Below are 27,071 nucleotides of genomic sequence, written 5' to 3'. Positions count from 1 at the left end.
TCATAAAGGTAGAGGGGAGCTAGCAAAGCTAGTCAGACAAAAGAGCCTAAAAGCTGCTGATGTTACAGATAGGCTTGGTCCATCCCAGGAGGTTGGCTGAGAGTTACTGTGGTCTTGAAAGCAGAACTGTAACCTCTTTCTTTGGAGAAATTAAATAGCCAGTCATAACTATCTGACTTTTGTGGTGTTATTAATGATTTATCCCAGAGATTGGTGTGCCTGATTTAATTGTCTTTTTCTTTAAATGAGGTAGAGAATTTTATCTCATCTTGGGGTTCTTGTAGCCTCTATTCTATCAAAGTTTATTGGAACGGTATGTGAAGTTAAGACCACAACCAGATCAGGCAGGACCCTGTTGTGGGGCAGAACAAGCTTGAGAGCCAAATACCCACCTCTGCCTATTTCTGAAGTTTGCATTCTCTTCTGTCCCTCCAACCATTTCAGGAAAACAGGAGAAACCAAGTAGGAGGATATTCAATGAGATCATGGCTGCTTTTGCATTAGCTACAACTTCCTACACAATTCCCATACTTTACAAAAATTTAAAAATATCTCTGCAATCACTAAGTTTCAGCATGTATGTTTATAGCTCAGCTTCTCATAGTTTCTATTGTCTCTGCTCAATCTACTCTGAATTCACACCCAGGTTTAACCAATAGATCAATTAGCAGGATTTCATAAACAAACATAGAACTTTTGACCCATTAAACAATACATCCACAGTTCTATTGGTGAGAGAAATCCAAAGGTTCACAATCATTGAAGATGAGAGATTTCTCCTCAATTCAGTCCCACAGATCCCTTTATTCTGAAAGCGTAGTTCAAGACTCCTCAGCCAAAGGAAGCATTTAACCTGTCAAGCCCCTTAAGAATTTTATATCGTAATTAGATTACCCACCCTCAAAATGCTAGGGAATAAAGGCCTTCTTTGCTCAACAATTCCAGTTCTACTCTTTTTTTTAAAAAAAAAAGAGAATTCCACATTCCAAAGGTTTTCATAACAAAATTTGTAATCACAAATCATTCATGCTACTTTTTTCAATATTCATTTTTCATGTACTATGCTGCTTTTTCCTGCACTTCGTAAAGTAGCATAGAGAAAAGAGTTTGCTCCCTTGTTGGCAAGACAAAACCATAAAAATGATAAACCAAGATCACTGAGGTACTGAATTGTTACACATGGATTAAACACGAATCCCTGATCTATGCACTGGTGCTTTCAGACACAGATGCAGGCGTTGCATTTTCATTGCCAGTGAAACTGTTACAGCACCTTCATGAGGTAGGAGCAACAATCAAATATTAACAATAAAGTGTTATAAGCGATGAAGAGTTGAGTAAACCAATATGAGCGCAAGTGTAGGATGAATGCAAGAAGCAAAAAGGAAAAGGTCTGAAAAAATCCTAAACGTCATGAACATTTGGAAAATGCTACCACAAGCGTATTTAAAAAGGCTGAGGAGACTCTTTTCTTGAGGGAAAGAGAGATGACATGTTGAAGGTCTTCAAAATTGTGAAAGGATTGATGTAGAGAAGGTGAGACGAATCCAAAACCAAGGCTCATAAATTGAAGACCCGTAATTGATAAATCTAATTAGAATTTCAGGAGAACACTCTGTACTCCAAATAATGTCGGTGTGGAATTCACAACAAATGGCTAATGCAAAATAGTTCTATCAACTTGCAAACAATCTGGTGTTTTCAGAAATTCTGTTTTTCTTTCCCCTTTATGTACTGACTTTTACATAGCCCACTAAGTATTTTCTCCAACTCCTATTTTTTCTCCCCCACATCATCGTCACCAAAGATTTCACAATAATTGTTTGCAATGCATAACAGAACTGTTCTTCTTTAACCTCCGTACATGCATACTTTCTAGCAGCAATCCAACTAATAGCAATCCAACTACCGCTCCTGCTTATTCTTCCTGCCGCTCCCCAATTTTGCGAACGTTGAAGCCAGTTTTCCGAACTTGGAATCTTCCCGAAAATTGCCAAATAATTTGCCGACCAATGCCATTGAAGGCTTATCAGCAATTTTTTTTTTCGGCTCACGGCCTCCAAACTAATAGGCTGGATTATTTCAAAGTGCTGCATCATCCTTTTCCAAAATACTTGAGCAATCCCCTAGGGCTCGTTCAGCTATTGTCCGCAGTTAATCAAAAAGACGTCAAGGAAGCCATCTGTATCAGCACAGCCCAGAGCGCAGTGTCAATCCAGCACTTATCTAAGATGTGCTTGTCCACACCTGTCTTGTACTTAACAGGCGCGTTAAGATAGTTGGAAAACTAATCCCGGAAATAAATCACGAGAAGCAATACTGCAAATTGTAGCCCCCATTGAATGCTGCAGGACATCATCAATGCTAAACATGTGATGATTTTAAAATGTGGCAGATTTGTTGCCGAAGGAAACAGACGCTGTATTTTTGTGCTTATGTATGCTTTATATATCACATGTTTTACTGATATCAGAATATCTTGCTGTGTTATAGAGACTGTAAACCATCACTGTATCTGGTTGCATGCTGGGTGACAGATTGCAAGTGTGTGTGAGGTTTGCAGCACATTAAGCACTTGCTTGAGATTTCAGAAATCGCAAATGGTTTTGGAAAATGGGATTTGCAGACCATTTCTCTGGAGTCTCACTCACTGGCTTGCCGTTTTTCTAACCTCGGCCATCTGAGCGACATGATTATATTTACTGTAAGTGCAGCGATTTGGGGGCTTTTGCATTTGTCACCCCAAAGTAGCAGGAATTTAAAGGCTTCTGCAAACTTCCCCCTCCCCCTCCCCCTCCCCAAACCCCAATGACCACCTACTCCTCTAAATCAGGCTTGTGAAACCACAGCAGCATGAATGATCTTGCCATCAACAAAAGTCTTCAATGTAATCTTTATTTTCTTTATTCATTCTTTCTTTCATGGAGTGTGGACATTGCCAATGAGGCTAGTATTTACTGCTCATCCCTAATAGCCTGCTGGACTGTTTCAGAGGGCAATTGAGAGTCAACCAAAAGTCAGTGTAAGGGTCAAACTAATTTAGAGTGGGGGAATGATTCAGTTGAAGGGAAACTTTGAAATAAAAGCTCAAGAGGGTTCAATTAGTTCAGGTGGCTGGGCAGCTGGTTTGCGATGCAGAGTGACGCCAACTGAGTGGGTTCCATTCCTGTTCCAGATGAGGTTACCATGAACGACTCTCCACCCCACTCTCTCCCCTTGCCTGAGGTGTGGTAGGCTCTCAGGTTGAGCCACCACCAGTCGTCTCTCTCTAATGAGAGAGACGGACTACAGTGGCTTTCCCTTTTACCTTGAGCTCTCTTGTGGTGCACTTCCAAACAGGTTGAATCAAAAAACAGGTTAAATTTTAAAAAAAAAAAATACAGACCCATAATGTTTGAACCTGGTAAAGAAGACAAAATCAAAATGGAATGAGAGCGCAGAGGTACAGGATAGTGAAGAGGTGAGTAATAATCAAGAAGGGGCAGAAAACAAGCAGATTGTGCAGCAGAAATCGGATTTAGAGAGACTGGTAATGTTAACAAGTCAAAGTTTTTAAAGATTTTTATCTGAGTGCAGGCAGAATTTGTAGCTGAGTTGACGGCACATTTCGAAATAAATGAATGTGATGTGGCTTTTACTATCGACACATGGTTGCAGGGATGAACAGGACTGGGAACTTTGTGTTCAAGGGACGTTCTGGAAATAAAGGCATAAAGGAAACAGTGGGTTGTTTTGTTAAGAAAGGAAGGCATCTGTGGAGTGATTATAGATGTGCAATCAGTTGGGGTGAAAATGGCGAACAGCAAAGGAAAGGTAGGCACCCTCTATAGATCCTAAAGAATTGCCTCCCTTCCGGATAATGGAGCTATGTATAGAGGGCATTACAGTTTTCATGGATGATCTTAATCTGTATGGTGACTGGACAAATTAAATGGACAAGTATAAATGGAGAGTGAATTTGTGGAATGCATCAGAGAGGAGAGTTGTAGAGGCTTACAGCATAAAAACAGACCCTTCAGCCCAATTTGTCTAAGCCCCCCAGCTTTCACAACTAAACTAGTCCCATTTGCTGGTGTTTGGTCCATATCCCTCCATACCTCTTCCATATATGCACCTCTCCAAATGTTTCTTAAATGATGAAATTGTATACTGCTCCATCACTACCTCTGGCAGTCCATTCCAGACCCTCACCACCCTCTGTGTGAAACTCTAGACCCTTTTGTATCTTTTCCTTCTCACCATAAATCTGTGCCCTTGAGTTTTAGAGTCCCCTCCGTGAGGAAAAGCAGTTGGCTATCTACCTTATCTGTGCCTCTCATGATTTTATAGAACTCTATAAGGTCAGCCCTCAGTCTCTATGCTCCAGGGAAGAGAGGTCGTAGCCTATCCAAGCCTCTCCTTGTAACTCGAACCTTTCAGTCCAGGTAGCATCCTAGTAAATTTTTTCAGCATTCTTTCTAGTTTAATAATATCCTTTCTGTACTACGCAGTACTCCAAATGTGGCCTCACCAACGGGTCATACAGCTGCAATAAGACATCTCAACTCCAATACTCAATGCTCTAACCAATGAAAGCGAGCATGCCAAAAGCCACCTTCACCAGAATCCATCCAAGAACAGGATATTTTAGATCAAAGTCATGTGTAATGAGGTGGAATTAATAAGAGATCTCATAGTTAATGATCCTCTAGGGGCAGCAATCACAACATCATAAAGTTCCAGTTCAGTTTGAGGGAGAGTAGTTCGGGTCTCAAACCAGTGTCCTCAGCTTAAATAAGGGCAGTTACAGACGTATGCAGAAAGAGAGTTGTCTAAAAGTAAGCTAGGACAATGGACTAAGAAGAAAGTCAATCAGTGAGCAGTGGCAGACATTTAAACAGATATTTTGTAATGCTCGGCAAAAAAAAAATCCTGGTCAAAAAAAGGACTTTCAGAAGCATGAACTGCTTGTGGTTAACAAAGTCAGCCAAGGACAATATCCAATCAAAATCTGAGGTGTAAAGAGTGGGTCTGATGTTCTTGTGTATGAAACACAAAACATTAGTATGCAGGTGCAGCAAGTAATGAAGAAAGCAAAATGAATTTTGGGTTTTATTGCTATGGGTAGGGAGCTTAGAGTCGGAGTTGTACAGCATGGAAACAGACCCTTCAGTCTAACTCATCCATGCCAACCAGATATCCTAAAATGGTGTACTCCCATTTGCCAGCATTTGGCCCACATCCCTCTAAACCCCTTCTATCCATGTACCCATCCAGATGCCTTTTAAATGTTGTAATTCTACCTGGCTCCACCACTTCCTCTGGCAGCTTGTTCCATACATATGGAGCACCCTCTGTGTGGAAAAAGTTGCCCCTCAGGCCCCTTTTAAATCTTTCCCCTCTCGTCTTAAATCTAAGCCCTCTAGTTTTAGACTCCCCAACTCTGGTGGGGTGTGGGGGGTGGGGGGAACCTTGTTTATTCACCCTATCCATGCCCCTTTATAATTTTATAAACCTCTCTGTAAGGTCACCCCTCAGCCTCCAAAGCTCCAGCAAAAAAAAAAGCCCCAACCTATTCAGCCTCTCCCTAAAGCTCAACACGTCCAAACTTGGCAACATCCTTATAAATCTTTTCTGAACCCTTTCAAGTTTAAAAAATTGGGAAATCTTGTTATAACTCTACAGGGTATTGGTGAGACTACACCTTGAGGTCTGATTACAGTTCTGGTTCCCATACTTGAAAAAAGATGTACTGGCAATGGAGGCCTTTCCGAGATTCACTGGACTGATTCCTGGAGTGGAAGTGACTTATCAAGAATGGCGAAACAATTAGGCCTTTATTTACCAGAGTTTGGAAGAAGGATCTCGCCAGAACACATATAATCCTGCAGAAGCTTCACAGGACAGATGTTGAAAGGATATTTCCACTGCTGGGGACATCTCAATCAAGGAAGCATACTTGCACAATAAGGGGACACTCATTTAGAACTGAAATGCAAAGGAATTTATTTTGTCCTGAGGATAATGAACGTCTGGAGTTCTGTATCCCAGAGCTGCGGAGGCTGGATCGCTGCAAGTATTTAAAGAGAAGGTAGAAAGCTTTTTGAAATATGCAGGGGCTGGCATAATGAGTAATTGAGAACTGGGGAAATCAGCTATGACTTCATAGAATAACAGGATTGGATTGAGGGTCTGAATGGCCTACTCCTGTTCCTATTTCTTACAATCCCACATCGCTGTGGGCCTGGAATCCCGTGTAAGCCAGACCAGATGATTGCATCAGATTTCTATCCATGAGGGACGTGAGTGAATAAGATGGCTTTTTATGGTAATTGTGATCATCATCGAGACAAGCTTTTAATTCCAGATTCCCGAATTGCATTGAAATTCCACCAGCTGTTGAGTTGGGATTTGGACTCATATCCCCAGAACATTTCACCATCAATTTCCTGAAATGGTAATCAAGTATATGCCTTGAATAGAACTGATGTAAGTCAGATAGCTGAGAGTTTTTTAAAAAAAACACACAATTGTGAAAGAATTGATCAGACTATGAGGCACTGCAGCAAAAGATGTGACTGACTTCCATTCTAACATAAGAACTGAAGTGGGAGCTTCAGATATTTTAAATAGACTCTTAGGTAATCTCAAAGGCACTCCCTTTTTATTCTTTCATGGGATGTGAGCATGACTGGTGAAGCTATCAATTTGTTGTCCATCCCTAGTTCCCCTTGAATAGTGTGTTTTGTGAAGCCATTTCAGAGTCATAGTCATACAGCACAGAGCAAGACCCTTCAGTCCAACCAATCCATGCCGAACGTAATCCCAAACTAAACTAGTCCCACCTGCCTGCTCCTGGCCCATATCCCACCAAACCTTTCCTATTCATGTACTTATGCAAATGTCTTTTAAACTCTGTATCCACGTTCACCATTTCCTCAGGAAGTTCATTCCACACATGAACCACCCCGTGTGTGTAAAAAAAATTACTGCTCATGTCTTTTTTTAAGTCTCACTCCTGTCACCTTAAAAATATGGCCCATAGTCCTGAAGTCAACCACATTACTGTAGGCCTGGAGTCATGAGTAGGCCAGACTAGGTGATTAAACCTACTTATTAATTTATTTATTAAATATAACTTCCTCCAGCTGTCCTGGTGGGATTTGAACCTCTATCCCCAGAGGATTTGACTGAGCCTTTAGATTAATCCAGTGGCATTGCAACTATGCCACAGTCTTTCCCTTCTGTGCTCTCCACGATATGTTGTGCCATGTGCAGATGATCATGTTGCAGTGCAATGCTTTCCCTGTATTTCTGTGTTGTTCTCTCGCTCTCTCTCTCTCTCTCTCTCTCTCTCTCTCTCTCTCTCTCTCTCTCTCTCTCTCTCTCTCTCTCTCTCTCTCTCTTTTCTCTCTCTTTTTTGTTTGTCTTTTTCTCTCTCTCTCTCCTCTCACCCCTCCCCCTCGCCCTCTGTCTCTCCCTCGCCCTCTGTCTCTCCCTCGCCCTCTGTCTCTCCCTCGCCCTCTGTCTCTCCCTCGCCCTCTCCCTGTGTGTCTGTCTCTGTCCCCTCGTCCTCTTGGGAAAGCGCTGGCTTGCAGGTCTGTGTGTGTTAGGCCCCCTCTGTTCGGATCTGAATCATCTGTGTGGGTTACAAAGATATCACTGCACTCCTTCTAACTTCCACATATGATTCGAAGGCCAGCTTTAGCTCAGATCACGTCTATCCATCAGAGGGTGATGGGGGTTGGCTGCTCATTTAATAATCTTGCTATGCCATGGTCAGAACTGCAATCTGTTTTATTGATGATCATTTAATAAATGTCCAGACAACTTCTAAGTGAGCAAGGAGATCACAAAGAGAAGACTACATCTCTCATCCTCTTCAATCTGTAATCAGGGTAGAGTACAGGTATAGTGAAGAGTGGTTTGAGCACATCTTTATAGAACTGAGTACTTCCATTAAACCAATTTGCTTTTTTTTATTCTTTTATAAATTGACCTTCCAACTTGTACCTTCTACAATCGAGGTAGAGCAGGACTGTGTGCATCACAATTATGCAGATCCACATTAGCTTGGGACCAGTCCTTGACCAGTGGGATTCTCATTCCTCCTCCATCACAGTTGACAGCTAATGAAAACCTAAAGATCTGCGTTTTGGTTACTGTGTTCGAACAAGACAGTGGAAACAATTCACACTAACTGGCAACAACTGTTCAATGAGCAAACACAATGGCCATTCTGGACCAGTAATATTCCACAAAAGCAATTAACAATTGTAAATTTGTGTGCTGCTTTTTTTTTTGCTTACTACATTAAGGGAGGTCAGTTGGACAATAAGATGAATTTCTCACTCTACTCAAATTTATTCTTGTGGAATCCTTGACATCCGCCCGAATAGGCAAACAGGAGCTTGATTAGATTTTTATTTTCCAAGGATGATGCCTTGAACAATGTGATTTTCCTTCTGCACTGGACTGCCAATCTAGATGATGTCAGACTCAACTGAAGCATCCTGAATTACCTGGGAGCAAGGTTGCCGCAAAATGAAGTTTAAAACTAACAGGAGTAATTTACAATTACCAAAATGTCAGCGTTGATGATTAATCCAACCATTTTTAAAACAAAATTGTTATGAGGTAAAAGCATAGAAGTGCATACTTTATCGTAATTTTCCTTAATGCAATAACTTCCAGGTCTTGCAAATAATTTTCTGATTTCTCTTTGTGTATGTGTGTGCGTTATTGCCTGACATTGTCTCAAATCCTGTTAACTCTTCACTGGTTGAGTGTAATGATTAGTATGTAATCTTTATTTGGATTAATAGCCCGGTTTCAAGTTCAAGCACGGCCTGGCAGTAAAACGTGATATCGTGTATGAATCAGGTTTGACACATCCTGATTACTAGGCTGCAGTGGAAAGATGTTCTCATGTGAAGTATCTGCCCAGAGCAGCAAACATGTTAGTTATTCTCTCTCCCTTCGCCAGTCCACCACCTGCTGGCCTTTCTAGGGGATTCAAATGGTCTCTTGTCCAAATCCCTTAATCAAATATCAGCATAACATAGATGATGAGGGCAGTGAGTGAGGTCCCACTCCCCTCTTTCCATTCCACTAGTTAAGGTGGAAGTTAAAATAGGCCCTGAACATGTTAGAGAGCATGTGGTCTGCTTACAACATTGTGCAGCAACCATTTGTGGTGGTCCCCAATACAAATCAGTCGCACTAATTGGAGGCTCACAAGAGGCCTCATACTAGCAACAGCACACTAACTCTTTCCAAAATTACTTTACAAGGAAACACTTTGCCAATCTTGGCAAGCAGATACCCATTGAAAAGTAAGTAGCAGCCCTAGAGACAAGCTTATTGTTTCTCTTGGCTTCTTTGTGTGCTACAATGACCAACTCTACCAACTTGTGATTGGGTTAGGGTGTTGCCAGCATATTCTTACCTTGACTAGGTCTAGGGACCAATTTGGTTTACCATGGTAGAGGAAAACAGCTAGTGAATCTGAAACAAGATGTCTGTTATTGTACAGTGGCAATCGGACAAGAGATTTCAACATTGTTTCTATTAGGAGGCCTATGGATGTCAGTCTTCACCTTCCAAGAACCTTAGATTTGTTCTTTTCCATCCCCAAATCCTTATGTTGTTGCATTAAACTCCACAAAATTTGTTAGTGTCCAAGCATTAACCGTTTCAGAACCATTACCCATCCAACCAGCTCCATCTATTTTATGCAGCTCTATAGTTTTTCTGCCTCTCGTCCTTGAGGTATTGATTGTAAAAGGTGCAAAGACCTGACTGTGATAATGAGCTGTGACTTGCAGCCCAGTCATGCCTATGTAAGCTTGTGTATCTGCAGTCATTTTCAACTTTCTGCAGTGGTACAGAATCTATCCTTCAAAGTGCTCTGGACAAATTTCCTCACACTTGGGAGCCCTGAAGTTCTGCAGTAAATGAGCCATGAGATTCTGTTGCAAAATCAGTGACAGTGCATATCCAATTAATGAATGAGTTCCAGGGACATAACTGTTGCCAGGACAGATGGCTGTACTCAGAAACCACACATGCACTTTTCTTTTGTCCTCCTTTGTCTTCATCTCCCTGCTCTCTGAATTTAGTTGTTCCTTTTCAGACTTGTTTTTTATCACCTAACTTTACTTGTTTTGTGTTTCTTCCTGGAGTTGGCAAGCGTTTGTACCTATCGTCTATCAAGTTGCTGTAGATTTACTTTAATCTCCACTAATTTGAACAACTACTTTTCCTATGCTTGCTCCTTTTTGTTTTTGTGTTTTTGTTTCTGTCACCAGTTCCAATGCCACTCATTTTGTGTGTGTCTAGCTAGCCTCAGGAGCGCCACCCTTCAAAATCCAACTTAAAACAGGCTGTCTGCTTGTTTATTCCTTAAATTTGATGCTGAGGATTTCTTATTTCAGAGTGAGATTTGAGTCTCCTGGTGGGCCAGTTGTTGGAAGAAATCCTGAGGGACAGGAGTTACATGTATTTGGAAAGGCAAGGACTAATTAGGGATAGTCAACATTGCTTTGTGTGCGCGAAATCGTGTCACCCTAACTTGATTGAGTTTTTTGAAGAAATAACGAAGCAATTGATGAGAGCAGAGCCGTGGATCTGATCTGCATGGACTTCAGTAAGGTATTGAGTAAGGTTCCTCATGGTAGACTAGTTAGCAAGGTTAGATCACACAGAGTATAGGAAGAACTAGCTACTTGGATACACGACTGGCTTGAAGGTAGGAGACAGAGGGTGGTGGTGGAGAGATGCTTTTCAGACTGGAGGCCTGTGACCAGTGGTGTGCCAAAAGGATTGGTGCTGGGTCCACTGCTTTTTGTCCTTTATATAAATGATTGGTAGTAAACATAGGAGGTATGGTTAGTGAGTTTGCAGATGACACCAAAATTGGAGGTGTATTGGATAGCGAAGAAGGCTACCTCAGAGTACAACGGGATCTTGATCAGATGGGCCAAGGAATGGCAGATGAGAGGTGCTGTATTTTGGAAACGCCAATCAGCGCAGGATTTGTACACTTAATGGTAAGATCCTGGGGAGTGTTGCTGAACAAAGAGACCTTGGAGTGCAGGTTCATAGTTCCTTGAAAATGGAGTCGCAGGTAGATGGGATAATGAAGGCGCTTGGTGTACTTGCCTTTATTGGCAGTGCATTGAGTATAAGAGTTAGGAGGTCATGTTGCAGCTGTGCAGGATATTAGTTTGGCCACTTTTGGAGCATTGTTTGCAAATCTGGTCACCCTACCATAGGAAGGATGTTGTGAAACTTGAAAGGGTTCAGAAAAGATTTACAAGGATGTTGCCAGCGTTGGAGGGTTTGAGCCTATAGGGAGAGGCTGAACAACCTGGGTATTTACCCTGGAAAGTCGGAAACTGACCTTACGGAGGTTTATAAAATCATGAGGGGCATGGATAGGATAAGTAGGCAAGGTCTTTTTGCTGGGGTTGGGGGAGTCCAAAACTAGACAGCATGGATTTAAGGTGAGAGGGGAAAGATATAAAAGCTTCCGAAGGGGCAACATTTTCACAGTGGGTGGTGCATGTATGGAATGAGCTACCAGAGGAAGTGGTGGAAGCTGGTACAATTACAACATTTAAAGGCATCTGGACGATACATAAATAAGAAGGGTTTAGAGGGCTACTGGCCAAACGCTGGCAAATGGGACTAGATTCATCTAGGATATCTGGCCGGCATGGATGAGTTAGATGGAAGAATCTGTTCCAATGCTGTACAACTTTACGACCCTTTCTGTACAAGCAAGTGTTGCTCAGAAATCTGATTTCATGATTAATTGAATATTTAGCAAGGATGGAATCCCAGTGTGGGGGATAATTAAGTAATTTTGAACTGAACTACTTTTTATCCCCAGCTTCATAACGTGAAAGAAACTGAAAGTATCTGCTTTCTAAGAGGATGATGTAAAATTTGGTTTAAAGTTGGGAAGATCAATGCTTAGTCTTCAGTGCATCAGAGTGAAGTGGCAGTTTATTAGTGAAGAGAAAGTGAGCGAAGAAGCAGTGACTTTTATTAATTTTATTGATGAAAGAGTAACAGTACAGCCGTATAAATGGATAACTTAATATATTTATTCAGAATCATCAAAATAATAATGGTACAGGAAAATTCTTTGGATTTTCTGCCTTTATTATTTCTAAGGAGCCATTGATTGAAAAGAATGCCAGTCATAAATTTGACTTTTCCTCATCACCAAAGTGCAAGAAAGCATTGATGGTCATTTATTGTAATTAATTGTTATGAGCCACATGGAGACCACCAAATTAAAAGAAATGAAAACTGGCAATTTCAGTGAGACTCTAAACTTCTAATCAAACCAAACTCAATCTAAAATTAAATTACCAGGCAAATTGCACTCATTATGAACCATAAATTACACATCAAATAGCAAACGCAACAAAGATGGATCTCTCAAATTTGCCAGACAGTCCCTTCAGCATCAAGGAATAATTTCAAAGCTCTTAACTTCCTGAGGTGGAATTCCAGCATATTTTCAGTGAGGAATTAGCCAGAAATTCTCATCTGACAACAGATCCCAATCACCTCGGAAATGCCTGGGCACAGCCTTCTTCGTGAAGGTGCAGCCTACAATAGTCTTGATGCTTGAATAATGCCTTTGTTTGATCCCTCGGTAACAGCTTTGTGCATTTTTCTGGTTAGTGCTGGTCAATCAGTGTCTTTTAAAATAATTAAAACAGTGGCAATAACCTTACAGTCTCATAGCCCCACTTTCAGATCCACCTTTCATATTCCTTTTTTTTTAATTCCAACTGCGCCAATATGATCTGAGCTCAGATGGCTTATTTAATCTAATTTCAACTAATATCAGACCCTCCAGAAACCTTTTTCAATTTGGTTTAGCTTGTAGTTTAGTCAGAAATCTGAAAGCTCAGTCCCTCATTCAGGTTAGGGAACAATGTAAGCTTTGATTTCATCATGCAATACCAAGTGATTCTCTTCATTACAATCTCGGTGCCACTATCATCGCTGCACTTCTTAGCTTTTATTCCTTCTTTCCAAAATCTGACTTTGTGAGCTTGCTGCAGGATGTAATACATTGTCCTGGTGTTGAAATAAGCAAATGTAATCCCACTTGGTGGCTAATTGTTGCACAGGACATTTTAAGTCCGTGCGTACAAGTACCCAGAGTAAATATAAAACCAAGGCCACTTTTCCATAGGTGAAATGGAAATCTGGTTCACATTGCCGTTTAATTGGCAGAAATTGCAAAACATCTTCCTTGCCACGTGACAATGAAATTGATTTTTATATCAACAGAACTGTTGATCATTATAATGAGTGCAAAAGCATGAATGTGGATAACAAATCAAGATTTGATCCATAAACCTAACCGATTACCAGAACCAGTGATCAGTTGAAGTAAATTCCAATTTGTATATTCGGTTGTCTATGCGTAAAGATAGTTAAATCTCTGGGACCCGATCAGGTGTTTCCCAGAACTCTGGGAAGCTAGGGAAGTTTTTGCTGGGCCCATTGCTGAGATATTTGTATCATCGACCGCCACAGGTGAGGTGCTGCAAGAACTGGAGGTTGGCTAATGTGATGCTACTATTTTAGAAAGGCTGTAAGGAAAAAAAAACAGGGAACCATAGACCAATGAGCCTTACGTCAGTAGTGGATAAGTTGTTAGAGAGGATTTTGAGAGGCAGGATTTACGTGCGTTTGGATAGGCAGGAACTGATTAGGGATAGTCAGCATGGCTTTGTGCGTGGGAAATCGTGTCTCACGACCTTGATTGAGTTTTTTTTAAAATAGCGACCAAGAGGATTGACGAAGGCAGGATGGTAGACGTCTATTATGGACTTCAGCAAAGCATTCGACAAGGTTCCACATGGTAGACTGGTTAGCAAGGTTAGATCATGGGAGCTAGCCAATTGGATACAAAATTGGCTTGAACGTAGGAGACAGGGTGGTGGAGGGTTGCTTTTCGGACTGGAGGCCTGTAACCAGCAGTGTGCTACAAGGATTGGTGCTGAGTCCACTGCTTTTTGTCATTTTATATAAATGATTTGGATGTGAACATAAGAGGTATGGTTAGTAAGTTTGCAGACTACACTAAATAGGGGGTGTAGTACAGTGAAGAAGACTATCTCAGAGTACAGTGGGACCTCGATCAGACGGGCTGAGGAGTGGCAGGTGGAGTTTAATTTAGATAAATGTGGTGTTGCATTTTGGAAAGGCAGATCAGGGCAGGACTTATACACTTAATGGCAAGGTCCTGGGGAGTGTTGCCAAACAAAGAAACCTAGGGGTGCAGGTGCATAGTTCCTTGAAAGTGGAGTGGCAGGTAGACAGGGTGGTGAAGGTGGTGTATGACATGCTTGCCTTCATTGATCAGAGCATTGAGTATAGAAGTTGGGACATTATGTTGCATAGGTCATTGAGGCCACTGTTAGAATACTGCATACACTTCTGGTCACCGTCCTATAGGAAGGATGTTGTTAAACTTAAGAGGGTGCAGAAAAGATGGATTTATGCTGGTGGCAGGGGGTGGGGAGGAATGAGGGAGCCTAGAGAGAGCTAAAAAGTTAAGCAAAGGGACTGTTGATGGTTAGCTAGATACATGACAATGAGGGATGAAAATGGGTTGGTAGTATTGAAAGCAACCCAAATCATGACGGGACCTGGGAATTCTGTAAAATTATTGAACTCAATATTGAGTCCTAAAGGCAGCAGGGGTCCACAAGCAGTAATGGTCTTCCAGCTTGCATTAGGCTTCACTGGAGCACTGCATCAGGCCTGAGACAGAACCACTAGGATGAATCCTGCAGTCGATCTGGGTTTCCTACTGCATGAGACTTTGGAATTCTGTTCTTTAAAAGACAGTGGATGCAGAATCTTTAAGCATTTTTTAAGGCAGAGGTAGATGGATTCGTGATTACCAAAGGTATGAAAAATAATCGGGATATGCAGGAATGTAGAATTGTGTTAAATCTGATCAGCCATGATCTTATTGAATGATAACAGAGGCTCAAAGAGCTGAGTACCTTACTCCTGTCCATATGTATGTAAAGTCAAGCTTTTGAAATGAAAAAAAATGTGCTTACTTTTAACACAAACTCCAAATTTGGTGATATCCTCTCCAATTTCTGAGTATTATTTTAAAATTCTCCTCAACAATCGCATAAAATCTGCTGTAAATAAATGTTTTCACATTTTAATGGCATATAGCTTGTATATTAAAGAACTAGCTACACGCATTTAAAAATTAATTGGGAAATAACCTGCAACCCATAATTCTAAACTCTTTATTGTAAAGGAAATGCTTTTACATTTCGAGTTTGTTACTATGAATTCAAAGAGTCAAAAGTTCAATAAAACATGTTTTAAAATTCTACATTAAAAACAGTATGTAAATAGCACTGTAGATTTATAATTGATATTTGGTGCAGCTGAGGAAGGAAGATGGAGTAGGTTGTTGGTGACATTAGGTGTGTCATGTGAGCACTTTATATAACCACTCCCTAGGGTGACTGGGGAAAAATCTCAATCTGAATCTTGTCCTGCAGCAATCTTGTGCATTGGCACTGGGGAACATGTGAAAGTTGGAAAGGATCCTCGAGTAAAAGAAAGTCAAACTTCATTCAGAGAAAGTGTAAAATTTGTCTTTATTTCACCAGATAAGCCCCAAGTGCAGATTACGATGAGCCAGCCACAAGGCTTGACGAGAGAAGGGGATACTCTAGAACTGATTTGCACAGCCAGTGGGAAACCACAGTAAGTATATACGCTTCAGATCTGAAGAGAGACTGATGTTTGTTTTAGGAAGTTGTGTTCGATATATTTATTTTTTACACACAGTTAACCAATTCACAGATCTGTTCGGTCAGTTCAGGGCTTTTATTGCCGTAATAACCTTCAAGTTGAAATTGATGGATAAAGACATTTATCCAAGGGGCTTCAACAATGATATTTGCAACGCGTGTGTTTGTATATGCTGTCTCAGCTTCATAACATTCAGCGATTTAAAGATATTAACTTCACTTACAAATTATATTTTTTGACTTCTAATCATAAAACACCCCTTTTAAGTATAACACAACATGAACAGCAAAGTTTTTAACCTTCAGAAGAACATGTCTCAGTATTTTTAGTTTCTTAAATTGATTTGATAGAGAAATATTCTTTGCATTTCATTGTGTTTTTGTTTCCCTTGGTGTATTAAGTCATTTTGCTTACCCGAGGCTGTCTATATTGAAACATATGTACACTGCATGAAGTAGAATATTCCATTTCTAATCAGAAGGATCTCAGTTTTTTTTCCTAATCAGGGATGGATTAATTGGTTATCTTTCTGTGACTGCAGTTAACCTCAGCCTGTTGCCTAAAGGAGAGCAAAATTTAGCTGTAAAGTCCTGCTTCTTGTTGCTATGAAGTGGTTGGAAAGTAGCTGAAGTAAAAACAAAATTCCAAATACTAGGAATCTGTAACAAGAACAGATGGTGCTGAAAACTCTTTTCTAATCAAGGACACATCCTGTGAACACTTAAAGTTGGAGTTCAATGAACATTCAGGAACAGAAATCTTAGCTCTCTTTTTCTCTTCAGAGATGTCGCCAGAAATGTTGAGTGTTCAGAGCATTTATTTTTTAGAAAGTATTTGTGAACGCTATCTAAAAGACTGAATGGGTTCTCAGTTAAAGGACTGTATAGGCTTTGGTCTATGACCCTTGGCTCATGTATGGAAAATGATTACTTCAATTAAACAGTGGGTACCAATAGCTACGTCTCCTTATATGGATCAGAGACTTGAGAGGGTGATGGGAAATTGATTCGCAGCTGATCTATACGCTAGATAAAAATCTTGCATTAGTGTGTGCATTCTTGTCAATTTTTCCATTATAACCTCTTTAAATCACATTTATTATGGAAACTATCTATGTAAACTTAGCAAGGATACAGTAATTAAACGCTTATCTCCAGTGGAGGGAGCATTTTAGTTACAGTGTGAGCAGTGTACATAGCCAATTTTTATGACAAATGTGGACATAGTAACTTATAATGGAAATATAAAGAATAGAATGTATCACTTCAAAATGAGAATATAATTACATCTCTGCTCCCTGGTCGAATAATCCCCTGCCCTCAAACTCACTTCACCTAAAAACTACTCAGCTCTCTGTACAATGTAATAGATAAAATTCAATTTGCCTGGGGAAATCTTGATAGCATGATGTATTTCAGCAATCAATATAGCTTCTCTCAGCTGGAACATTTCTACTTTAACTGGGTTGTGATGGAACAGAGGGCATCCCATATAGAAGGCATTAGACCAAAGTGTTACAAGGTGATCTACCTGTTATTGTATAAGCTCATTTTATTGGCCATCAACCAAAATTTTGGAAGTAAAATTGTGTAGAAATATCACCAAAAAGCATGGCATTCCTCTTAAGCACACACAGTTATATGTCTTGGGTGAAAATGTTGGACAAGATTAGGAAGCATGGGGTTAAAAAAAAGCGAAAATTAATGTTTTTATGAAACTTTGTTATAAGATGCAGAAGTTTACAGTTGACTGGGCGAATGATTTTCCTTGCTTTGATGTGGTGAGATGATTTTTAATTAAAAATTATGAACTGCAGCTATCACCTCCAAAAAAAAAAAGTAGTAGTAAGAGAGAGTAAACTTAAACACTCACTTGCATTGTAATTGATTTAATCTTAAATTCTGCAGGCCCAATCTCATGTGGAAACGGGTGGATGAGGAAATGCCTGATCGGGCCATTTTTACAGAGCCAAGGACTTTAATCCTTGAGTCTCTAAATAAAACTGATAACGGGACCTACCGCTGCAGTGCTTTCAATGATGTTGGAGAATCATTTGAAGATTATGTCTTGCATGTCTACGGTATGTATAATTCTCATCCAAAACTCATGCCCTTTCTCCCTTTCCTTCTCTTTCCCATTCCCTCTCTTTTTCTTTCTCTCTTTCCTCCCCCCATTCTCAGCTGATAGCCTTTTTTTCCCAATTAGCTTTTGTTGCCCATAACATTTTGCATGTTAGAAATGTAATTTTGTCTGTTGAATGTTAAATATGAGAAAATAAAGCTAATGCAATCTGTATAAATGATATTAATCGGAGTGTTAAATGCAACTAGATGCTTTTATTTACTAATCATAAATCTGTGCGTTTAAAAATGGTGTTGTCCGATTGTAGCGTGGAATCCAGTACTTATTGTATACCATAGAATTTTGAATATCTGAAGATTAATGCTCCATGTGTATAAAGCACTCAATGTTTTTCTATCTGCATTGACGTTAACCTATATTTTCTACTAAAAGCTGACTATTTAGTTAAAATCTTTTAAAATAAAGCTCACCTATAGTCATGACATCTTTTAAAGTGGAGTCACATTTTACAGGTGTGAACCTGTCCAAAGTGAATTGCAGGCTATAGCAACTAACCTTAATGAGACCTGGTTTTGTTTGTATCATGAGGCTGAAAATGACTTATCCATGTTTTATGTCTGGTTTTGGAAATCAGGAACTTAATATAAGCACCATTTTGTGAGCTCCTTTCTGTCCTCTTCAAAGAATTAAATACTTTAACCAAACGAAACAAAAGTTCCATCTTATTTGCACTTCAAGCTATAGAGTCTGGTTCATGCAAATAAGGACATAGTAATTGTTGGTGCAGTATTTTCCTGATTTGTTCCTTTGAGCCTTCAGACCGGGAATTCTTCCTGGTCGTCATTAATACTACTTTGTGATCAGCTCAAAAGTTGACTATGATCACCAGGTTCAAATCTTGGCCCTTTTACTCCACAATCTAACAGAAATACCCAATACACAGCCAAGAATCCACAAGGCTATCCCATTGATGGCAGGTATATTGAAGCAGTTAATAGAGCCAGACATCTCCTTAAATGTCTGTTGCAATGATTAGGCCACCAAGTGGCTAAATCCCAGTTGCATTTAGTACAATGTGTCATGGAAAGTCTTGTGATGCATCGTGTAATTTTCTTCACTGAAAAGGTATTTAGCCATATTGTCATGGCCTTAGTCAAAATGAAGTGGTATACAATAAGCTAAGCCCTTGAAACCTAATGCATTGATTGTGTGCATGATGTCATAATATTTCTGTGAGTGGCATTTCTCTTACTCATAATATCCTACCCATAGCGTTTTGCAAAACAATAGTGCAGTAAAACTGGAAGACTCCCCAAAAGCTGTCAAGTCTGAGCTAGATGCTACATTCATGAAACACACTCAATTTAGGGGAAGGGTAATTTTAAGGTTAGCAACAAGGACGGATGAGTATTTCCTGCAGATCACCTCCATGGGATTCATTTCTGGATAAAGATAAGATTTTTAAAGGCATTGCTCTCCATTGAGATGCAATGAACACCATCTGTTTATCTCAGCAAATATTGCAGCCGATTCTCTGGAGTGATATCAATCAGAAATCATTGGGGGTTGTCTGCTCCATGCCTCTAATGCTGTTAACCTACAGCGAAACCAAGTGTGTGCTGCAAGTCTTGGTTATAGACTTAGCCAGTTGCATTTATATAGCACCTTTAACACAGAAGCACATTCCAAGGCACTTTGCTGGACAAAATGACACATGTGGATGGAAAAGCAAAAGCGATATTCCTGTTGCCATGCCACTGAGGAGAATATTTAGACATTAAACAATGTTTTCTGACATGAAATAAGTAAATGCTCTATTTTGTACAATGGCTAGAGATGACCCAGTTCACAAAAAGATGTGACTATTGCAAACAGCTGGACCTATCTATTGATTGGTTTGAGATGAACAGCTGCCAGGGGATTTCCGGTTGGCCCCTCTACACAGAACGTAGCAAGCTGTGTGAATTGAAATGAGAAAGAGTTTTAAAGTGCTGTGGTAAATTTATGATTGCCATAAGCAGCGGGAAACATGGTTTATTTCTGATTACCACCTCGTCTGGCTGTTGGGGATGGGTTTTTTGCCAATATTTGGAGTATGGACGAAGAAACCCAGCCTATTGTCAGTCCAAAGAGAGGAGCGGTGCTGGGTTGACGCAACTCTCTGGTTCGAGTGACCTCAGAATATCTGCTGCTAAATTTGCTGAAGGCAAGAGTGCAGAGCGCTCAACAGAAAAGCCCCAAAAAATAGAGGGTTGTAATGTTATTTTTAAAAAATGGAGATGACCAAGCAGGATAGTGCTTATCCATAATTGTCTCTTCTTGAACAGTACTGACAGTAATAGTATTCCATCAGTAGTATTACTGATGTGGATGTTTCTGTGTCCCATCACACTGGCATTCGGCATATCCACTTGAGATCAGCCTATTACTGGTTTGCTTTGTGCAAATGAAATTCACTGCTTCTTGGAGATATGTTCCAATATCAATAAAATACAAATAGCCGAAGAAAATGTATTCCAAAACACAGTCAGCTATAGAAACTGAAGGATTCATTTCACTTCTAAAGCAGATGGCAGCTGTTGAGTTGGTAATTGGGATCATTCCTTCTGGTCTGATCGCTAGCAGAGATGGGAAACAATGCACATTTTAAATATAAGGGGACCAATCTAATGGGATACAGTCTGGCAGTACTGTTTCAATGGGTCTGTCAAATATACGATGCAGCGATTGAGCTGGAATAGACTGAATGGAATAATTTAGTTCATTTCCAATTGTTCTGTTTTTCAGATGAGTCTTCCTTCATCTTTCAGTCACTATCATAACTGAGTAATGTGCATTGAAAGTTCCATTGGAGCTAAGGAGTTGATACTCTTAACTGCTTTTCATTCCAATAAAATTCTGTTCCAACTTTGTTGTCCAAATTAAATCCTAAATCGCAATAGCTTAAAGTTTGAGTTCTTGATGATAGTTGCAATGAATTATGCCCATTTCACTGGTTGTCAGTGAAAGTTGAGTCAGTGCATAACTGATGTTGTCACGCTAAAATTGACCAAATTCCTGCCTTTAATTTCAGTAGGAAGTATGACATTTAAACGTAGCTCCATCCTGTTTCAGAATGAGACCATGTCATTCAAAGCTGGCTGATTAAACGCTGCCAAAACATTTTAGGCCAGCTCTTCATTTCTCACTAAAATGGTTCTGAAATGTGACCTTGTCTGTCATGCTAGTTGCACATGGAGCTACATATGCACTCGAGTAGAATCCCAGGCAGTGCATGAGGTGCATCGGCTCAGGGACTGAGCTCTATGTTTTTGTGGTTACTGCTTTTCTACTACTGTAGGGAGTGTCACCACTTCAGGAATTGGACTCACCCCACACCATAACTGAGGTTTTAGCCCTTCTCTCTGATATTGCATGATGAATGCTCAAAGCTGAGTTGACTTGGTGCCTGTCTGATAAAACTTAATCATGTTTCAGTTTCAGAAGGCACTTTACCAAATAGGCAATTTCAGGTTGTGCCACAGAGTGAATTATAAAAGTCTTCTATAAACTGAAGACCGCCCTCAACTCACTTCCTTTGTGCAGTCTGTCCTAAGCAGTAGGATAGCATTTAAAACCACACAATTGCCGTTGGTAGTCCTACTACTGGGGGGAAAAAAGACTCAGTTAGAAAGAATTATTAACTGCACAGCCCTTCATTTCTACCTTTCTGTTCATTTAATTTTTTTTTTTAAAACGAGCTTCAGTGACAGCATCGGGATTACTGGCTAGGGAGAGTTACTGAGCCAACATTATGAGCAAGCTGAATTAACATCACTCGAGAGATGATCATTAACCCAGTGGTGCTCCAGCTTCAATTGTGCATGTTAATACCAACTCACTCATGCTGTCAGGCACAGTAACTCCAGCATTACACCACCCCCTGTGCCATCAGTGCTTGCTGTTTAAACAAATCAAAGACAAATGAGGCTAAGGAAGATGATTCTTTTTAAAACTCCCACTCTTTTTTTTTTCTAAGGGGGACACAATTGTTTGTGCAAGCCTAAAATAAATCAGACCTGCTGGAGAGAACTGTCATCTGAGATTAAATCAAGCTGTCTTCTTCTATTGTGCATTAGCTATGAAATACTGTTGGTACACTGTATATACTGATGCAAAAAATACTACCTCTCCACTTAATGTGCCCCAAAATACTTCGGTGTCTGTTATCTGAAGAATGAAATTCAACCAATCATTCAAAGAGATTAAATTTATTTCCTCTCTTTGTTCTGTTTTATTAAAATTTAATAGAAGCGGCAAATGAATACTTTATGCCAAAATTTATTAGCATTTGATGCTAAAAATCTCATCTGTGAAAATTAATCAATTCACAGCAAAATTCTGGTAAAATGTGATTTCGAACACTTTGATTAAACTGAGAGTGTTTGCCTTGAACACACATTCAGCACAAGGACATGTTAAGATGCTCACCTTTTTTATGTTGAGTTTTACAGCTGCTGTACTATTGTAGATCTGTGTTCCAATTCTTGCCATCCATTTTCACAGCAGCAATGACACTTGCAGGAGTTTCAACTTTAACCGGGGAATGGCCATGTTTTTGCTCATTCTGTGCATTCTTCCTCATTCCGTGTCGGCTGATTTGTTTTCACACTGTATGTAACGTCACAAACATGGTGTTAATTCTTGTGAAAGCGCTGCAGACACGGAAGAATCTGACCTATTGGCAAGTGCTTTCTATTCCTAAATGGTACTGCCCCTGAATTGAAAGTTCTGCTTATAGAAAGTGCATTAATATTTTATTAAAACACGAGTTGATGGGAGGAGGAATGTGGTTTGCATTATTTGTTCACTGCCAAGTAAGACAGATCTGATACGAAGCATTTTGTTTTTTGAGCTATGTCAGAGCATTTGTCGAGCAGAAAGGCAAATTTACAGCATTGGCAAACCAACCACTTTGTGAATTCCCTTCTCTCTTCCATGAAACTCCTGCTGTGTGACAGTTGCTGCTTTCACTTTTTTATTTGAGTAAATCTTGGGTCAATCAAATGATTCTGTTTTCCACTCTTAAATGAAAGACAGCCTTCTGCCTCTTCCACCCTCCACAATCCCTGATCATTTGTGTAGCAGTGTTTTCTGGTTTGGATGATGGCTTTTTCAAGAAGCATGTTATGGTGTCCTCCCATGAGGTGGTAATTTCCTTCCAATGCATCACAAGGTTTCAGTAATGATCCTGCTGTACAAGTAGCAGGAAACTAGTGCCAGGACTTTAGTTGTTAGTGGGATTACTTGTAGGCTGGTATGGCAATGTCACAGCAAATGCTGACCAAAAATGCAAATCTATTTGGAGTGTGTCATTCTATACTTCACAACTCCGACTGATTTACACATATCTGGCTAGATAATGTTGGTAACATTGTGATTAATGTTACTGGATTACTAATCCAGAGCCTGGACTAGTACTTAAGGGACATGAGTTCACATCCCATCACAGTTACTGGAGGGAGTTTAAATTCAATTAATTGATCATCCAGAATAGAAAGTGAGTCTCAGTCATTAAGTGACCGACTCCTGTCGTAAAACCTTCTAGGTTGACTGAATGCTTTACAGGGCAGAAAATTAGCCATCCTTACCCCATCTTGTCTACATATGACCCGAGAGCCACAGCACTGAGGTTGACTCTTAACTGCTACCTAAATTGACTGAGCAACCTATTGTCTGCTGCAGGGCAGTTATCAAAGGGGAATAGATGTTTGACTTGTGTCCCAAAAACAAATTTTAAAAAAAGTGTAGGAATTAAATTGACCTATGTTAGTAGAGAGCTCAAGACAAGTATTGAGTGCCCCCAAAATTAATTTAATGGAATGTGATTATGTGCAATTTTTTTGTTGATTTCCTTTCTATCAAAATTGACACAAATAGCATGACGATATTTTTTATTACATGGTGCTGATGTTCAATGTTTTGAACCCTTTGAAGGGTCACAATTCTGTTTTTTCCCCTCAATGTGCAGCAAGTGTTTTGCTAAATAAGGTCATTGCATTCTCACATTAAGGCTTAAATCACTAATCGTAGAATTTTACGATACAGAAGAGGCTGTTCAGCTCATTGAATCTGTACAGCCAAAAATATGCTACTAGGCACAGTTGTCCCATTTTCCAAAAATAAGCTCATAACTTTGAATGTTATGAGGCATCAAGTACTCATCTAAGCACCTTTTTTTTTTTAAGAGGTTGTGAGGCTACTTGCCTCAACTACTCTCCCAGCCGGTCCATTCCAGGTTCCAACCACCTCGGTGGAAGAAGTTTTTCCTCAAATCTCTTCTAAACTTCCTGCCTTTCACTTTAAAATTATGCCTTTCTATTCTTGACCTTCCTCCTAAGAGGAACAGCTGCTTTCTACCCAGCCTGTTCTAAGATGCAGATAAAAGTGAGGATTCGCCAGAAAAATGAGACCCAGTTTTTTCTCCCACCAGTTTTTATGTTCTAATCATTCCCTTTCCCCTAACAGTCTGGTACCTGTGAAGTATTGTATACAGACAGTTCAACCAATTTTTGTTCAGGAAACACATTTACTCAGGTGCTCTTACTTTTGAGACAAAGGACTGTGATTCAAACTTAGTTTTGTCAAAGCATTTGCAAATTAAAGAAACCACTCTTAGACAATAAATTAAGTTAATTTTACCCCAAACTAGGCAGGGTGCTGAAAAACACAAATGAGTTTCGAATCATAATGTTTCTCCTATTGTTAGGGTGGATACCTCTAATCAATATGCAGTAAGGGTCTAGGCTGATCCCTGTTGGCTTTCAACCTGTGATAACCTCGACGACTTTGCATTCCATCAGGCCTTGCCCGCAAAAAATAGTTTAGCCAATCTTATGTTGGGTATAATTGCTTAGGCTGTTGGCTCCTTGGCCCCAATTCTGTGTATCCCAGTAACACCATGAGCGTCATTGACTTAAAGGTAAATGGAAGAGACCTATGTTGACCAAGTCCTCCTCATCCACCACCTTCACTTTGTAAGGACAGTCTGATTTCCACTCTGCATCTTTCCATGATGGCAGTGTTGAGCTCAAGTTCTCCATTGTAGAGAAAGCACTAGTGTCAAACAGTTGGGCACCAAGCTTCTATATCCTGTTGAGCTGCCTTCCTGTAGGATAGGGGTTTTACAACCAAAGCAGTGGTGCATCTTGTAAATTGTGAACTGGGGAGGGGGAGTATTTTTATATGGATAACTAAATGGGAAGCAAAATGTTAAACTTTTAACAACTTTGCACCTGGACCTTTTGCTGTGTGCATGACTTGAGGTAGTTATTAAAAATCATTTCATGAGTTGGGGGCATTGCTGGAAGGCTGGCATTTGTTGCCAGTCTGTAATTGTCCTTGAACTAAATGGCTCGCTGGACCAATTCAGAGGGCATTTGAGACCCAATCACATTGCTGTTGGTTAGACCAGATAAAGAAAGGATGACAGATACCCTTCCTTCTAAGATAATCGTGAACCAGATAGATTTTTGTGGCAATTGGTGATGGTTTCACAGTTGTCATTACTGTGACACGCTTTTGGTTATAGATTTCTTAATTCACTTTAAACTCCAGCAGCTACCAGGGTGGGAATTGAACTCCTGTCCCTCTGGATTACTCATCTAGTAACATTATCATTATACTACAATTTCCCCAAAAGCCTGATGTGACAAAGCTCCCTTTATTTCCTGATAACTTGATACCTAGAATATATAATGTTGAAAATGGACTTTTTTAAAAAAATACAATTACACAACTCCAGACAACAGCTTCAAAAGCCATTGTTAGTCAACTGGTTAATGTGACCTTTCATCAACAGTCTTATTGTATATGTTCCATCTCTGTGGGATTGCAGGCAACATTGTCTCCAAAATAATAACATCGCATCAGAACAAGGTGTTCTGCTGCTCTGATTCGCTGACAATATATACTTTTGATGCCAAACCTGTATTTTGGCATCGAACATCTCAGACTCATAACAACTAACAATACCATTAGCAATGCACAGCAATTATTGAAATATATGGGAAAAGCTGTGGAGAAGGTGAAGAAGCACATTAAAAAGCCACCTGGGATTTATGTATGACTTATGATTGCTTTCAGTTCTCCCATGTTATTGAAGCTCGTGGTATCTCTGCTGCATATTATAGTTTTCGACATGGTCAGGAATGCTGTGGCAGGGTGGGGGGTGGTGGCAGGAGGTGAGGAATTCAATTGGAAAAAGCCATCACACGAGCCAAAGAAATTAGAATTTGTTATTTATTTACAGTTTGTTTTCATTTTTTTGTGATTTCATGTGAAAAATGTTGTGTATTTCATTTCTGTTTTTATTCATTTTTTCCTTTTTACCATCTAGATGCACCCACTACTACCCCACCTCCCACTACAACCACCACTACTACCACAACTATCCCTACCATCTCGGAAGGTACAGTACCCACATACCATCTCGCTTTTTTCCCTCAATGCTACTATCTTTTTGTACATTGGAATATCTGTAGCAGTTTGTGAGAATCTAAGGTGAGCCCCACAGTCAGAGCTTCAGGGTTCAAATTGTATTGTCACGAAACAGCGACTAATTACCTTACAGAATAGCTTTTGTTCTGTATTGCCAAAATTGAGATCTCACGATGAGCCATGTTTGTCTTTCAGAGGAAGGTTACTTAATCCTCTGAAAAATGCTTTCAAATTGCCTTTGTTTGGATCTAGCATTTTTACGAACCCTCTGCTTTTTTTTTGTTATTGATACCTTATGTTGTTTTCATTTATTTATTTGAATACTGGGATCCCTAACAAAAGAAGGATTTTCCCAATCTTTTAGTAAAACCTTTACAATATGAAATATCCACCTGAAGGTTTAATTTTGATATGAGCACACTTTCAGTAGGAGGCCTCTCTCTTTTTCAATGAAGTACAGGATTTAGTTGCTTAGAATGATAGCTGCCATCTGTTTAAATGTTGAAAAGGATGATTAACCTGAATAAAAATATGCTTTTACAACATTTTTGGATGTGAGGAAAGACAGGAAGCTTATTATGTAAGGGACATGTTATACAATTATTTCCAGTGTATTCTATAGCATTGTAATGCATGCATGGTCAATGAAATTCTTAAGAAAATTGACAATGTCGATGCTTGGAGATTTCTTCTGTCTGGGTAAT

The 27,071-nt window shown here is 39.8% G+C and overlaps 1 protein-coding gene across 3 annotated transcripts in view; it reads left to right on the top strand.

Moving 5' to 3' along the window:
• Positions 1-27,071, top strand: part of cadm1a (cell adhesion molecule 1a) — a 405,153-nt gene that overhangs the window by 327,689 nt on the left and 50,393 nt on the right. For all 3 annotated transcript variants that reach the window (XM_048615517.1, XM_048615519.1, XM_048615520.1), the window contains 3 exons: positions 15,663-15,759; positions 17,715-17,887; positions 26,267-26,338. In XM_048615517.1, coding sequence (XP_048471474.1) covers positions 15,663-15,759; positions 17,715-17,887; positions 26,267-26,338 — 342 coding nt within the window. The remainder of the gene's footprint in view (positions 1-15,662; positions 15,760-17,714; positions 17,888-26,266; positions 26,339-27,071) is intronic.

Source organism: Rhincodon typus, chromosome 32 (genome assembly GCF_021869965.1).
Source record: "Rhincodon typus isolate 14 chromosome 32, sRhiTyp1.1, whole genome shotgun sequence".
NCBI classification, from domain to species: Eukaryota; Metazoa; Chordata; class Chondrichthyes; order Orectolobiformes; family Rhincodontidae; genus Rhincodon; species Rhincodon typus.
This window is presented reverse-complemented; position numbering and strand designations above follow the sequence as displayed.